Source organism: Procambarus clarkii, chromosome 32 (assembly GCF_040958095.1).
Source record: "Procambarus clarkii isolate CNS0578487 chromosome 32, FALCON_Pclarkii_2.0, whole genome shotgun sequence".
NCBI lineage: Eukaryota > Metazoa > Arthropoda > Malacostraca > Decapoda > Cambaridae > Procambarus > Procambarus clarkii.
In genome coordinates, this window is record NC_091181.1 from 26,319,590 (window position 1) to 26,333,956 (window position 14,367).

The 14,367-nt window shown below is 47.7% G+C and overlaps 1 protein-coding gene across 7 annotated transcripts in view; it reads right to left on the reverse strand.

The window, feature by feature from the left end:
* Positions 1 to 10,312: 10,312 nt before the first annotated feature.
* Positions 10,313 to 14,367, reverse strand: part of LOC123759303 (BAG domain-containing protein Samui) — a 43,518-nt gene continuing 39,463 nt past the window's right edge. For all 7 annotated transcript variants that reach the window (XM_045744183.2, XM_045744187.2, XM_069335034.1 and 4 more), the window contains one exon: positions 10,313 to 12,508. In XM_045744183.2, coding sequence (XP_045600139.1) covers positions 10,445 to 12,508 — 2,064 coding nt within the window. In that variant the 3' untranslated portion in view covers positions 10,313 to 10,444. The remainder of the gene's footprint in view (positions 12,509 to 14,367) is intronic.

The following is a 14,367-nucleotide window of genomic DNA, read 5'->3' on the forward strand; positions in this document are numbered from 1 at the left end:
GAAGGTCCAGAGGTTTGCGACGAGGCTTGTCCCAGAGTTACGAGGGATGGGATATGAAGAGCGTCTGCAGGAACTGAACCTTACGACACTAGAGAAAAGAAGGGAGAGAGGAGATATGATAGGGACATATAAAATACTCAGAGGAATTGACAAAGTGGAAATAGATGAAATGTTCACACGTAATAATAACAGAACGAGGGGACATGGGTGGAAACTGGAAACTCAGATGAGTCACAGAGATGTTAGGAAGTTTTCTTTTAGCGTGAGAGTAGTGGAAAAATGGAATGCACTTGGGGAACAGGTTGTGGAAGCAAATACTATTCATACTTTTAAAACTAGGTATGATAGGGAAATGGGACAAGAGTCATTGCTGTAAACAACCGATGGCTAGAACGGCGGGATCCAAGAGTCAATGCTCGATCCTGCAAGCACAAATAGATGAGTACACACAGGCGGGACCCAAGAGCCGTGGGCTAACCCCCCCCCCCCACACACACACACAAACACTGATCCAACACCCGCACTTCTCCCACTCTCGCCAGGTCTCTTATAATAATCTCCCGCTTCCTGTGTGTTGCACAGGCTTCTGTGTGTGTTGCACAGGCTTCTGTGTGTGTTGCACAGGCTTCTGTGTGTGTTGCACAGGCCTCTGTGTGTGTTGCACAGGCCTCTGTGTGTGTTGCACAGGCCTCTGTGTGTGTTGCACAGGCTTCTGTGTGTGTTGCACAGGCCTCTGTGTGTGTTGCACAGGCCTCTGTGTGTGTTGCACAGGCTTCTGTGTGTGTTGCACAGGCCTCTATGTGTTGCACAGGCCTCTGTGTGTGTGTTGCACAGGCCTCTATGTGTTGCACAGGCCTCTGTGTGTTCTCACCTATGTGGCAGGGAGTGAGATCTAGTGCTTGGCCACCGCCTCTTAAACATGACTAGACTTGGTAAAGTTGAGGAGCTGAGCTTCACTCGGTTCAACACCGATGGGTCTGGCTAGTGATTGGTTGGGCCACGAGGCTGCACCATTGGTAGGTATATATCGAAAGGCTAAAGGGGAGAGGGGCGACAAATAACATGTATATGTATTATGTAAACAATAGTCATCTCTATACATGCAGTTGACAGCTTCTTTGTATATGCTCTTGTATATACATATACAGTATATATTGGATATATCATGTATATGCTGATTTACGTGTTTTATCTGCCGTTGTGTACTTTGTCGATGATCCCGTGTATTTTGTATGTTGTCGTCATGTCCCTTTTGCTTCATCCCTCAAGTGTTTGAGTACAGGGAGTAGATTAGTGTTAAAGTTTCCTCAGACCCTGACAAGTGCTTGCCCTCTCAGACCCTGACAAGTGCTTGCCCTCTCAGACCCTGACAACTGCTTGCCCTCTCAGACCCTGACAAGTGCTTGCCCTCTCTGACCCTGACAAGTGCTTGCCCTCTCAGACCCTGACAAGTGCTTGCCCTCTCTGACCCTGACAAGTGCTTGCCCTCTCAGACCCTGACAAGTGCTTGCCCTCTCTGACCCTGACAAGTGCTTGCCCTCTCAGACCCTGACAAGTGCTTGCCCTCTCTGACCCTGACAAGTGCTTGCCCTCTCTGACCCTGACAACTGCTTGCCCTCTCAGTCCCTGACAACTGCTTGCCCTCTCAGACCCTGACAACTGCTTGCCCTCTCAGTCCCTGACAACTGCCTGCCCTCTCTGACCCTGACAACTGCCTGCCCTCTCTGACCCTGACAACTGCCTGCCCTCTCAGACCCTGACAACTGCCTGCCCTCTCAGACCCTGACAACTGCTTGCCCTCTCAGACCCTGACAACTGCTTGCCCTCTCAGACCCTGACAACTGCTTGCCCTCTCAGACCCTGACAACTGCTTGCCCTTTCAGACCCTGACAACTGCTTGCCCTCTCAGACCCTGACAACTGCTTGCCCTCTCAGACCCTGACAACTGCTTGCCCTCTCAGACCCTGACAACTGCTTGCCCTCTCTGACCCTGACAACAGCTTGCCCTCTCAGACCCTGACAAGTGCTTGCCCTCTCAGACCCTGACAACTGCTTGCCCTCTCAGACCCTGACAACCGCCTGCCCTCTCAGACCCTGACAACCGCCTGCCCTCTCAGACCCTGACAACTGCTTGCCCTCTCAGACCCTGACAACTGCTTGCCCTCTCAGACCCTGACAACCGCCTGCCCTCTCAGTCCCTGACAACTGGCATCTCCCATTTCATTTCCATCACAGTGTTACAGTCAAATAATTGTTTGGACCTTCTGCAAACATCTCTAAGTAATTTCCCAATCTTCGTAGTTTACATTTACATAAATTTTGATTTGTGATTTATTTTTTATTTATGATTATTTTTTATTTATGATTTGTTTTAAATTGATTTATTTTACATAAATTTTCATTTACATAAATGAGGAATAGCATGAGTCAGAGCACCAGTCCTTGAAGGACTCTTGCGTGTTATCTTATACAAGTCTGACATGTGCTACCATCTTGAGGTTATCTTGAGTTGATTTCGGGGCTTTGTTTTTAGTGTCCCCGCGGCCCGGTCCTTGACCAGGCCTCCACCCCCAGGAAGCGGCCCGTGACAGCTGACTAACTCCCAGGTACCTATTTACTGCTAGGTAACAGACCATATCTTAGGTACTCTCGCCTATCTCTTATATTTGCGTAGTGGTCGCTTGTGGGGCGCCGAGACGAAAGCTTTTTGGCCAGTCTAGAAATACTGGCCAATACAGTAATGGCCAGTAAAGAAATACAAACCTTCTCTAACTCTAGCAGGTTCGATAGTCTCTTTTTGTATTATATATTTTTTAGGTTCTTGTCATCGTCTGTTGAACCCCGGGTTGCTATAGTCTTTATAACTGTTATCCTTTATTGTTGGTGTGAACCCATTCACCTGGGCTCTTGGAGACTCGAACCGCGGCCCCCACATGTGTGAGCCCGAAGCTCTATCGACCGAGCTATTGAGTGGTCGTAATAAGGAAAATATTACCCTTACCTGATCCATCATTTCCTGGCCTGTCATTTCCCCTCCTAACATCTTCCTTGTATTACACATGTGGCCAGAGTATACACTCTTGCCTTCATGTCATCCCCCTTCCTGTACCCTGCTCTTCCATTTCTGTTTCAGTGACGTTTGGGCATTGATTGATGAAGATTAAGCCACCCAAAAGGTGGCACGGGCATGAATAGCCCGTAAGTGGTGGCCCTTTGGAACCATTACCAGTATCAAGAGCTGATACTGGAGATCTGTGGAGGTGCGACTACACCCTGCGTGACGGGAGATGTCACGCAGGGTCATTTGGGCATTGTTTTGAATTCCGTTATATAGACAAAGCCCAGGACACAGTGGTCGCTGGCTCCCAGTGGTCGCTGGCTCCCAGTGGTCGCTGGCTCCCAGTGGTCGCTGGCTCCCAGTGGTCGCTGGCTCCCAGTGGTCGCTGGCTCCCAGTGGTCGCTGGCTCCCAGTGGTCGCTGGCTCCCAGTGGTCGCTGGCTCCCAGTGGTCGCTGGCTCCCAGTGGTCGCTGGCTCCCAGTGGTCGCTGGCTCCCAGTGGTCGCTGGCTCCCAGTGGTCGCTGGCTCCCAGTGGTCGCTGGCTCCCAGTGGTCGCTGGCTCCCAGTGGTCGCTGGCTCCCAGTGGTGGCTGGCTCCCAGTGGTCGCTGGCTCCCAGTGGTGGCTGGCTCCCAGTGGTCGCTGGCTCCCAGTGGTCGCTGGCTCCCAGTGGTCGCTGGCTCCCAGTGGTCGCTGGCTCCCAGTGGTCGCTGGCTCCCAGTGGGAGCTGTGTTAAGCATTCAGACAATTATTTATTATTTTATGCGTGTATTTATTATTTTATGCGTGTATTTATTATTTGTGCCTGCAAGATTGAGCTGTTAGCTCTTGGGCCCCGCCTCGCTAACCGCTGGGTATCTACTGCACTGATTCCCGACGTAATTTTTCCTAATATCTACTACATATATTTCTACCGAACACACACACATCCCCAGGATGCAGCCCGTAGCCGCTGTCTAATTTAAAAGTAATTATTTGTTGCTAGGTAAACAGAAGCATCAGGTAAATGAGATTTTGTCCATTTGTTTCTGCCTCGCTCGGGACTCGAACCCGGGTCCTTAGGACTACGACCCACGAGCGCTGTCTACTCAGCTGCGAGGCCGGGAGTCAGAGCCCAAACCAATACTGACGAACACAGGAGCGTCCAGATTAGCCTCAGGGCCTGACAGCTGAGTGGACAGCGCTTCGGATTCGTAGTCCTGAGGTTCCGGGTCCGATCCCCGATGGAGGCGGAAACAAATGGGCAGAGTTTCTTTCACCCTGATGCCCCTGTTACCTAGCAGTAAAAATAGGTACCTGGGAGTTAGACAGCTGCTACAGGATTCTTCCTGGGGGTGTGTAACAAAAAGGAGGCCTGGTTCCTTTTGATGATTTCGGGGCTTTGATAACCTCTAGATAACCTGGTCGAGGACCGGGCCGCGGGGACGCTAAACCCCGAAAATCATGTTAAGATAACATCAAGACCACACAGGCTCAAGCCACAAGTCTCTGGACGGGTGATCATTGAATCTATTTTATTAAATCTTACTTGTTTTAACATTAATACTTTAATACAGGCGATGAGACACACTAACGTGGCTGAAGTATGTTGACCAGACCACACACTAGAAGGTGAAGGGACGACGACGTTTCGCTCCGTCCTGGACCATTCTCAAGTCGATTGTCTTAATACTTTAATGTTATTGATTTTGTTCTCTTCCTCTTCCTTCCCTCACACACCCTCCTCCTCCTCCTCCTCCTTCTATTTCCTCTCTTCTTCTTTGACGTTTCTATATAATATTGGTTCATTTTTTTGTATAAGAAACACATGTAAGAGAAATATATAATTTTATTCTCAAAAGATACATAGACACGCACACATAGAGCATAACAAAAATACAATGGATATCAAAATATCCAAAAGAATGTGTAAAGTTGCATAAAACTTCATATATATATATATATATATATATATATATATATATATATATATATATATATATATATATATATATATACACGCAGAACAAGGCTTATCTTGGGTACGACCCCATCACATTATACAAGAGTGTATAGTCATTATAGTGTGAGTGTGTATATATATATATATATATATATATATATATATATATATATATATATATATATATATATATATATATATATATTTATATATATATACACACTCTACTACCTCACTTACAGCGACCACCAGACAAACTGCTGTACCACATAAGAGTTCAGGATTACAGCCAGGCTTACAATTTGCTTTAGTCAGAACTAACCGTGGTACGGATACTTCTTGAACCAGACTGTACATTGAGTCTACCTTTTTTTTTTTGGGGGGGGGGGGGGGGGCTAGAAAAAATGGTACCGTATCTGATTCTACAACCAGGCGGAACGGTACAGTCTGTTTAAGAGCCAGGCAGGATGGTACACTTTGTTCTAGATGCTTAAGAGGGCGGTACAGCTAGTTCAGATACAACAGGATTAGGTGCACACATGGCTGTACCTACCGGGTACACGTAGGTTTATCTACCAGGGTACACGGTACATATGGGTGTACCTACCAGGGTACACGGTACATATGGGTGTACCTACCAGGGTACATGGTACATATGGGTGTACCTACCAAGTAACACATGGCTGTATCTAGCAGGGTACACATGGCTGTACCCACCACGGTGCATGGTACAAATGACTGTACCTACAAGGGTACACACGGGTGTACCTACCAGGGTACAAGGTACACAAGGGTCTACCCACCACGGTACACATGGCTATATCTTCTAGGGTACAAGTCATTAGTCATTAGAAGCGTTAGTACACCTTGGGTACCGTGCTGCCCTCTATATGGAGCGTTAGTACCCCTTGGGTACCGTGCTGCCCTCTAGACGGAGCGTTAGTACCCCTTGGGTACCGTGCTGCCCTCTATATGGAGCATTAGAACCCCTTGGGTACCGTGCTGCCCTCTATATGGAGCGTTAGTACCCCTTGGGTACCGTGCTGCCCTCTAGACGGAGCGTTAGTACCCCTTGGGTACCGTGCTGCCCTCTATATGGAGCGTTAGTACCCCTTGGGTACCGTGCTGTCCTCTAGACGGAGCGTTAGTACCGTGCTGCCCTCTAGACGGAGCGTTAGTACCCCTTGGGTACCGTGCTGCCCTCTAGACGGAGCGTTAGTACCCCTTGGGTACCGTGCTGTCCTCTATATGGAGCGTTAGTACCCCTTGGGTACCGTGCTGCCCTCTAGGTGAAGCGTTAGTACCCCTTGGGTACCGTGCTGCCCTCTATATGGAGCGTTAGTACCCCTTGGGTACCGTGCTGTCCTCTATATGGAGCGTTAGTACCCCTTGGGTACCGTGCTGCCCTCTAGACGGAGCGTTAGTACCCCTTGGGTACCGTGCTGTCCTCTATATGGAGCGTTAGTACCCCTTGGGTACCGTGCTGCCCTCTAGACGGAGCGTTAGTACCCTTTGGGTACCGTGCTGCCCTCTATATGGAGCGTTAGTACCCCTTGGGTACCGTGCTGCCCTCTAGGTGAAGCGTTAGTACCCCTTGGGTACCGTGCTGCCCTCTATATGGAGCGTTAGTACCCCTTGGGTACCGTGCTGCCCTCTATATGGAGCGTTAGTACCCCTTGGGTACCGTGCTGCCCTCTAGACGGAGCGTTAGTACCCCTTGGGTACCGTGCTGCCCTCTATATGGAGCGTTAGTACCCCTTGGGTACAGTGCTGCCCTCTATATGGAGCGTTAGTACCCCTTGGGTACAGAGCTGCCCTCTATATGGAGCGTTAGTACCCCTTGGGTACCGTGCTGCCCTCTATATGGAGCGTTAGTACCCCTTGGGTACCGTGCTGCCCTCTAGGTGAAGCGTTAGTACCCCTTGGGTACCGTGCTGCCCTCTAGACGGAGCGTTAGTACCCCTTGGGTACCGTGCTGCCCTCTATATGGAGCGTTAGTACCCCTTGGGTACAGTGCTGCCCTCTATATGGAGCGTTAGAACCCCTTGGGTACCGTGCTGCCCTCTAGGTGAAGCGTTAGTACCCCTTGGGTACCGTGCTGCCCTCTAGGTGAAGCGTTAGTACCCCTTGAGTACAGTGCTGCCCTCTATATGGAGCGTTAGTACCCCTTGGGTACAGTGCTGCCCTCTAGACGGAGCGTTAGTACCCCTTGGGTACCGTGCTGCCCTCTATATGGAGCGTTAGTACCCCTTGGGTACCGTGCTGCCCTCTAGACGGAGCATTAGTACCGTGCTGTGCAGTGCCTGCTTGGTCTGTAGACATCCTCATGTGCAATATCAAGCTGCCCCCTTGTTGTGGAGCTCTAATGCAGTGCTGTAACGGTGACTGGCCTTACTCCTGCTCTCTCTCACTCACTCAGACGCACTCATTCACTCACTCACTCCCACAAGCACGCACTCATCGAACCGCGAACTCAAACAACAATAAATTAGGCTTTTAACAAGATTTAAAAACACAGACTATACGTATCATATACACATCTACGCACATATATTTACTATACATATACATCTTTTACGATAACACATTTATCTCTGGCGAGGAAGCTAATATTTACAGATAATTATATATATATATATATATATATATATATATATATATATATATATATATATATATATATATATAATGTCAATCGCCAGTGATACAACCTATGTATAACAGCCTCTAATTATATGAATATGGCCAAACAGAGAACTCATTGGCCAAACCGATAAAGTTCCTAAATAGCAGATATTTGGTGAAACAGCTGACACAGCCAGAGAAACACAGCCAATGTCATATATATATATATATATATATATATATATATATATATATATATATATATATATATATATATATATATATATATATATATATATAATATGTATATCACAATCAGAAAGTACAATGCATAAGGGATTGTACACAGTAAACAAGAAGGTAAACAAACTTATGCAAGTTAAGGTATCTTGATTGATGTGTGTGTCAGCCTGGCGACTCCTGACACCTGTTGCACACCTGTGATAAAATTCTTGATATATTCAGCGTATCTGGCCCAAAAACTCACGACACACACACACACACCTGGCATCTTTGGTAATCTTGGCATCTCTGGCACCCCCTAATATATCTGGCAACCTTGACACATCTTAAACCCTCTGACACTACTGACATCCAGACATTTCTGGCAACCTTGACACATCTGGACTAGTGACAATACAATTAAAGTATGCAGGTGTCCATAAGGACACTACCACATGGCTCCAACTGACGTTTTCAACCTTATGCAGTTCACTATATATATATATATATATATATATATATATATATATATATATATATATATATATATATATATATATATATTTACTCAAAGATATCCCCCACTCCCCAATTATAGATATAGATATTTAGTAAATGATAGTGAATAAGACTGTGCAAGTTTTGTCTATTCCAGGGTGGCCTCAGACGACTAGTCAACCCGTCGACCAGTCAACCGGTCGATCAGTCAACCGGTCGACCAGTCAACCGGTCGATCAGTCAACCGGTCGACCAGTCAACCGATCGACCAGTCAACCGGTCGATCAGTCAACCGGTCGACCAGTCAACCGGTCGACCAGTCAACCGGTAGAGTACCGGTAGTCATGTATTTCAAGGATGCAACTGCAGTATTGTAAATACTAGAGCCTTAAGCAATACACCTTGAGATATATTGGTGTCCTTGGTGTAACATTGTGGAACGATACCTGCGTGTATGTGTGTGTGTGTGTTCACCTAGATCTACACACACACACACACACACACGTGTGGTCATATATAATATTCTAATCTATAGATTTCCTCGAATGTTGACGCCCCTCATTTCCACATCTCCGAGTCATTCAACGCTCACAACATCAATATGATTTACTTACGACACGAAGGCCATATTTAATACAATGTAAATGTTTTCCATCTTCTACAGTTTGGTCACGTAAAAGATGTCATCAAGAGCTATAGTGCCCAAACGGTTCAGTGTGGGAGAGAGACACGGGGTGGCGCCAGTGGCCGGAAGCTAGTATTAATGTGTACGACGAGGGGCGCCACTGCTGGCCGCCCTGAGAAACTTCATACGCTGTATTGAGGACGTTGGTGTGAAGGAGTTTGTCGGAGTCGAGGTTCTGCTTCTGTTCGAACAACTATTGCTTCACGCCTCTGCTCATACAACTATTGCTTCGCCCCTCTATTCATACAACAACGGCTTCACTCAGCTCATACACCCACAGCTTCACTCCTCTGCTCATTCAACCACGGCTTCACTCAGCTCATACACCCACTGCTTCACTCCTCTGCTCATACAACCACTGCTTCACTCAGCTCATACACCCACAGCTTCACTCCTCTGCTCATACAACCACTGCTTCACTCAGCTCATACACCCACAGCTTCACTCCCCTGCTTATACAACCACTGCTTCACTCAGCTCATACACCCACAGCTTCACTCCTCTGCTCATACAACCACTGCTTCACTCAGCTCATACACCCACAGCTTCACTCCTCTGCTTATACAACCACTGCTTCACTCAGCTCATACACTTACAGCTTCACTCCTCTCCTCTGCTCATACAACCACGGCTTCACTCAGCTCATACACCCACAGCTTCACTCCTCTGCTCATACAACCACGGCTTCACTCAGCTCATACAACCACTGCTTCACTCAGCTCATACACCCACAGCTTCACTCCTCTGCTCATACAGGCGCCGCAGCAATTCCTGGGAGTAGGTATGAGGGTGCCAAAATAGGTTTGTGCGCGGCAGAACTCTTCCTGGCCCATGAGGCACGGTGCCAACCTCTGATATAATCAGGCATTTCCCTCACAGTTTCCAGCAGTCAGCTTGGGAATAGATGCTATCGGGTGGCTTTAATGTCAGCTGGTGGAGGTTGGTGGAGACTGCTGCTCTATGTACATTGTTTACATCATGTGTGTGTGTGAGAGAGAGAGAGAGAGAGAGAGAGAGAGAGAGAGAGAGAGAGAGAGAGAGAGAGAGAGAGAGAGAGAGAGAGAGAGAGAGAGAGAGAGAGAGAGAGAGAGAGAGAGAGAGAGAGAGAGAGAGAGAGAGAATGTGCACTATGGTTCAGTGTTTGGTCGTTATATGGGCCATAAAGCCTTTCAGGTTCATAAACATTTCAGGCTCAGTTCTGACTTTGACAATTGGTCGTGTAAAGAATTTGAAAACAATGTCACCCGACATTGGCCAAAACACAGGAAAAAGCCAACAACAGAGTTCTTCAAACTCCCATTTATTCATAGCAATGTCTATATATTAGTATAATCCATGCACACACACACATATATATATTTACAGGACACTGAGACACAGCTAACAAGCTGATCACCAAATACGAGCCACTCCATCTTAGGCGGTAGTGTTTGGACCTTCAGGAGGGCCGCCATCGCTTGAGGTAGTTGCTGGTTCCTGCGACTCCGTCTCCATCTTCTCCGTGGAAGCCGATGGCTCGATCTTCTTCTCGACGTCCCCCACGGATGTCGATGAGGCCAGATGAGAGTTTGTGCTCTCGTCAGGAGGCTTTACTGACTGCTGTTCCTCCTCCTGCTGGCGGCTGTTGGTGCCTTCCGCTGGATGCTCTGCGGGAGATTCCGTTGGTTGCTGTTTTTCAGGGACTACTGACGGCTGACACCGATTCGTTTCTGTTTCCATAGACTCGGCAGTAGGTTCCTGCTTCTTGTCCTCCACTTTTGGCTCACTGGCTTTGGCTTCGAGTGCAGATATAGCAGCATTTATGTCCTTAATAACGGCTCTTCGCGCCTTTCGGACTTCGTCGCAGCCGTCTGGGTCGACGTTGTCCAGCTGCAGCAATGCCCGTGTCAGCATTTCATCCAAATAAAGGAACTCTCGGTCTTTTTTGGTTCCCTGGAAGCCATTAACTTTGTCTATATATTCTTCTATTGACGCCCGTACTGCCTCAATCTGTGCCAAACGTGGGTCTTTGGCTGGGGACTGAGTCTTACGCTCAGGCTGTGTGTCTGTCTGGTCCTGAGATTGATGAGGCTGCTGCTGCTGGGAGTGTTGGGGCATGGGCATGGGCATGGGCATGGGCATGGGCACCGGTTGAGGAATAGGTTCTGGATGAGGAGGAGTTTGCTGTGCCTGAGAATGAGGTTGTGGTCTAAACAAGGGCTTCTGTTGCCTCTGTTGTTGTTGTGGCTGTTGCTGCTGCTGTGGCTGGTGCTGTTGTGGCTGGTACTGTTGCGGATGCTGCTGATGTGCTCCCTGATACTGTTGTGGATGCTGCTGCTGTGCTCCCTGATACTGTTGTGGATGCTGCTGCTGTGCTCCCTGATACTGTTGTGGATGCTGTTGCTGTGCTGTCTGATACTGTTGTGGATGCTGCTGCTGCCTAGTTTGGCCCCACTGGCCAGAAGGCTTTTGTGTGTTATTCGAGTCTTCGTTAACTATGGGACCATCACGGCCCTCCACAAAGATGGGAATGTTGCGAACAACACTTGGCCTCTGACCTGCCTGCCTGTTGGGCTGCTGAGGGGGAGGTGGTGGTGGAGGCTGTTGCTGCTGGTAGGAGTACTGTTGGTACTGTTGTGGCTCCTGGTTCTGTTGTGGATATTGCTGGTACTGTGGTTGGGGATGCTGGTATTGCCACTGCGAGTCTGCCATCGGTTGTTGCTGGTGCTGCCACTGCTGTTCGGGCATTTGTTGGGGTGGTTGCTGCTCGACGAACTGCTGAGGCTGTTGCTGGGTTTCTTGTTGCTGTTTATTTGCAGGGACGAAAGGCTTGGGCACAGTATTGAACTTGGCGGGGAGTGGGGACACCGGTGTGGCCTTTGGGTGCGGCGAACCGGGGCTCTGTGGTGCCTGTGGCGTTATGTTAATTTTCGAGACAAACCTTTGTTGGGTTGGTGGCGTCTGTGTATCATGTGTCACAGGCTGTTCGGCCATTTCCGGGGGCGCAGACGCACAGCGAGTCGTCCGAGGCACATTGTCAGAGTGGTCGCTGGCGTCCACTGCGGAGGTGGTGCGCACTGGATACTGATTGCTCTTCCTGTTGCCTCCTATCTTGGAGGAGAGTGGCGCAACGGGCTCATTTTCCTGTTGTTGCTGTTGTTCTGATGACACTGGAGGTGCTGGGGCCTCAAGTCGGATAGGTATTTCGTGGCTGGGAACGTCTGAAGATCCAGCCGAGCCCTGGGATGACTTGTCTGTGGCCCCAGCGTCACAGGAATCATCCTCCGAAGTTGCGCTCATAGCTGAGCCTCCCGAACTGCGCCTCTCCCGCCAGGGGCCCCCACGGCGGCCCAAAGTGGCAAAGTGCGGAGCGTGGGACATTCGTGTGGCCAAGTCACTCATGTCGTCGTCCTCGGACATCCAGTTGGGCATGCGGAACATCTGGTGGCGGCCGCGCAGGTCATCCATTCCTCGGCGTGCAAAGTCTTCTCCGTCTTCAGCCTGTGGGAAAAAAAGGAGTGTTGTTAGGGGCCTTCATTATCCACCCGTGGACGTAATCACTATACCGGGACGGAGCTGAGAATGATAACGGTGATTAGTGTGGGAAAATACTATGATAAAAGAGGAGAATCGCATAGGACCTTAGCTAAGAATTTGCACTTTTTACTTTTTCATTTTAATGAAATATATACAGGACTTTATTTCCAAGTCCTATGTAGTTATCCTCTTTTATCAATCATGGTATTTTTTCCAACAATTTGAACAGAATTTAAAGTGTAGTTGTAAGAATAACATAAATAATAATGAAGATTAGGCTACTATAATAATCATTTAAAATCTTATAATAATAATAATAATAATTAAAATAATAGCCACTGCCCTAGTAAGAAGATAATCTGGGGCCAGATTAACGAAGCAGTAGCTCAGGTACTTACGAACGTGTACATCTTTCCTCAATTTTTGACCACTTTGGTTACATTTATTAAGCAGTTTACAAGCATGATAACTTCCCACTCAGCTGTTGTTATTGTCATAAAGAGCCTCCTAGTGCTTCGAAGCTCATTAACTGTTTAATAATTGTAAACAAAGCCGCCAAAGATTGAGAAAAGATGTACAGGTTCGTAAGTGCTTGCGTAACGGCTTCTCGAATCTGGCCCCCGACACGCTCAAGTGGCCACCCTCATACAAAGAAATAGTTACCAAAGTTCACTACTGTTCATTTAAGAGCCTAGGAGACGCTCCTGAGACACAAGTGTTCATGGAGAAGCTTTTTACCACAACATTCAAAGAGTTTTTTTGCATCAAAATGAAGAACAGACCCAATACTTATGTACCGATAAGTGTATTAATTAATAAACCGAATTTTCGGATGAACCTCCTTTATCAAGGTGGTGAGTAAACACTGTGTACTCACCTAGAATCTTCCCGGCTTAGTGACTTCTTTTGATAATTACTTACTTACTTTCTTTCAACACTACCATACATGTCGACACTAATATACATATCGACACTAATATACATGTCGACACCAACAAACAGGTCGACACTACTATACATGTCGACACTACTATACATGTCAACACTAACATACATGTCGACACCAACAAACAGGTCGACACTACTATACATGTCGACACTACTATACATGTCGACACTAACATACATGTCGACACTACTATACATGTCGAAACCAACATACATGTCGACACCAACAAACAGGTCGACACTTTACATGCCGACACTAACAAACAGGTCGACACTAACATACACATTCTGAAAACTAGTCAACTACCAACAAAGCTGTACATGCTGATGCCACAAATACACAAATACACAGATACACAAATACACAAATACACAGATACACAAATACTCAGCCTGTAGCCTACAAACTCGATTTAGCTAGGCTACAGGCTGACGATATTCGCAATGCATCACCAAAACAAGACACCAGGTTGATCATGCCTCCAGTAAACAATCTTTCGACACTGGAAACGTTAACGAAACCAATAAACCCCATTTTAATATTCTACAGTATGTCCACATTAGAAGAGAAGTTACAGATTTTGTAAACGGTGGTACAAGCAATACAGATACAGGTGTCGACGTTGTACACAGGATGCCAACAGTCACCGCTCCATTGGTGGACAAGGCTGTGGTAATAATGGGGGTGGTGGTAGTGGTGGTGGTGGGAGATGATGGTGGTGGGGGATGATGGTGGTGGTGGTGGTGGACTACAGAGGTGAACGCCCTGCAGGTGGCGCTAAGAGGTGGGGAAGGGGGAGGGAGGGAGATGGAAAATGGTGGTGAGGGAGGAAGGAATGGTGGTGAGGGGGAATGGAATGGTGGTGAGAGAGGAG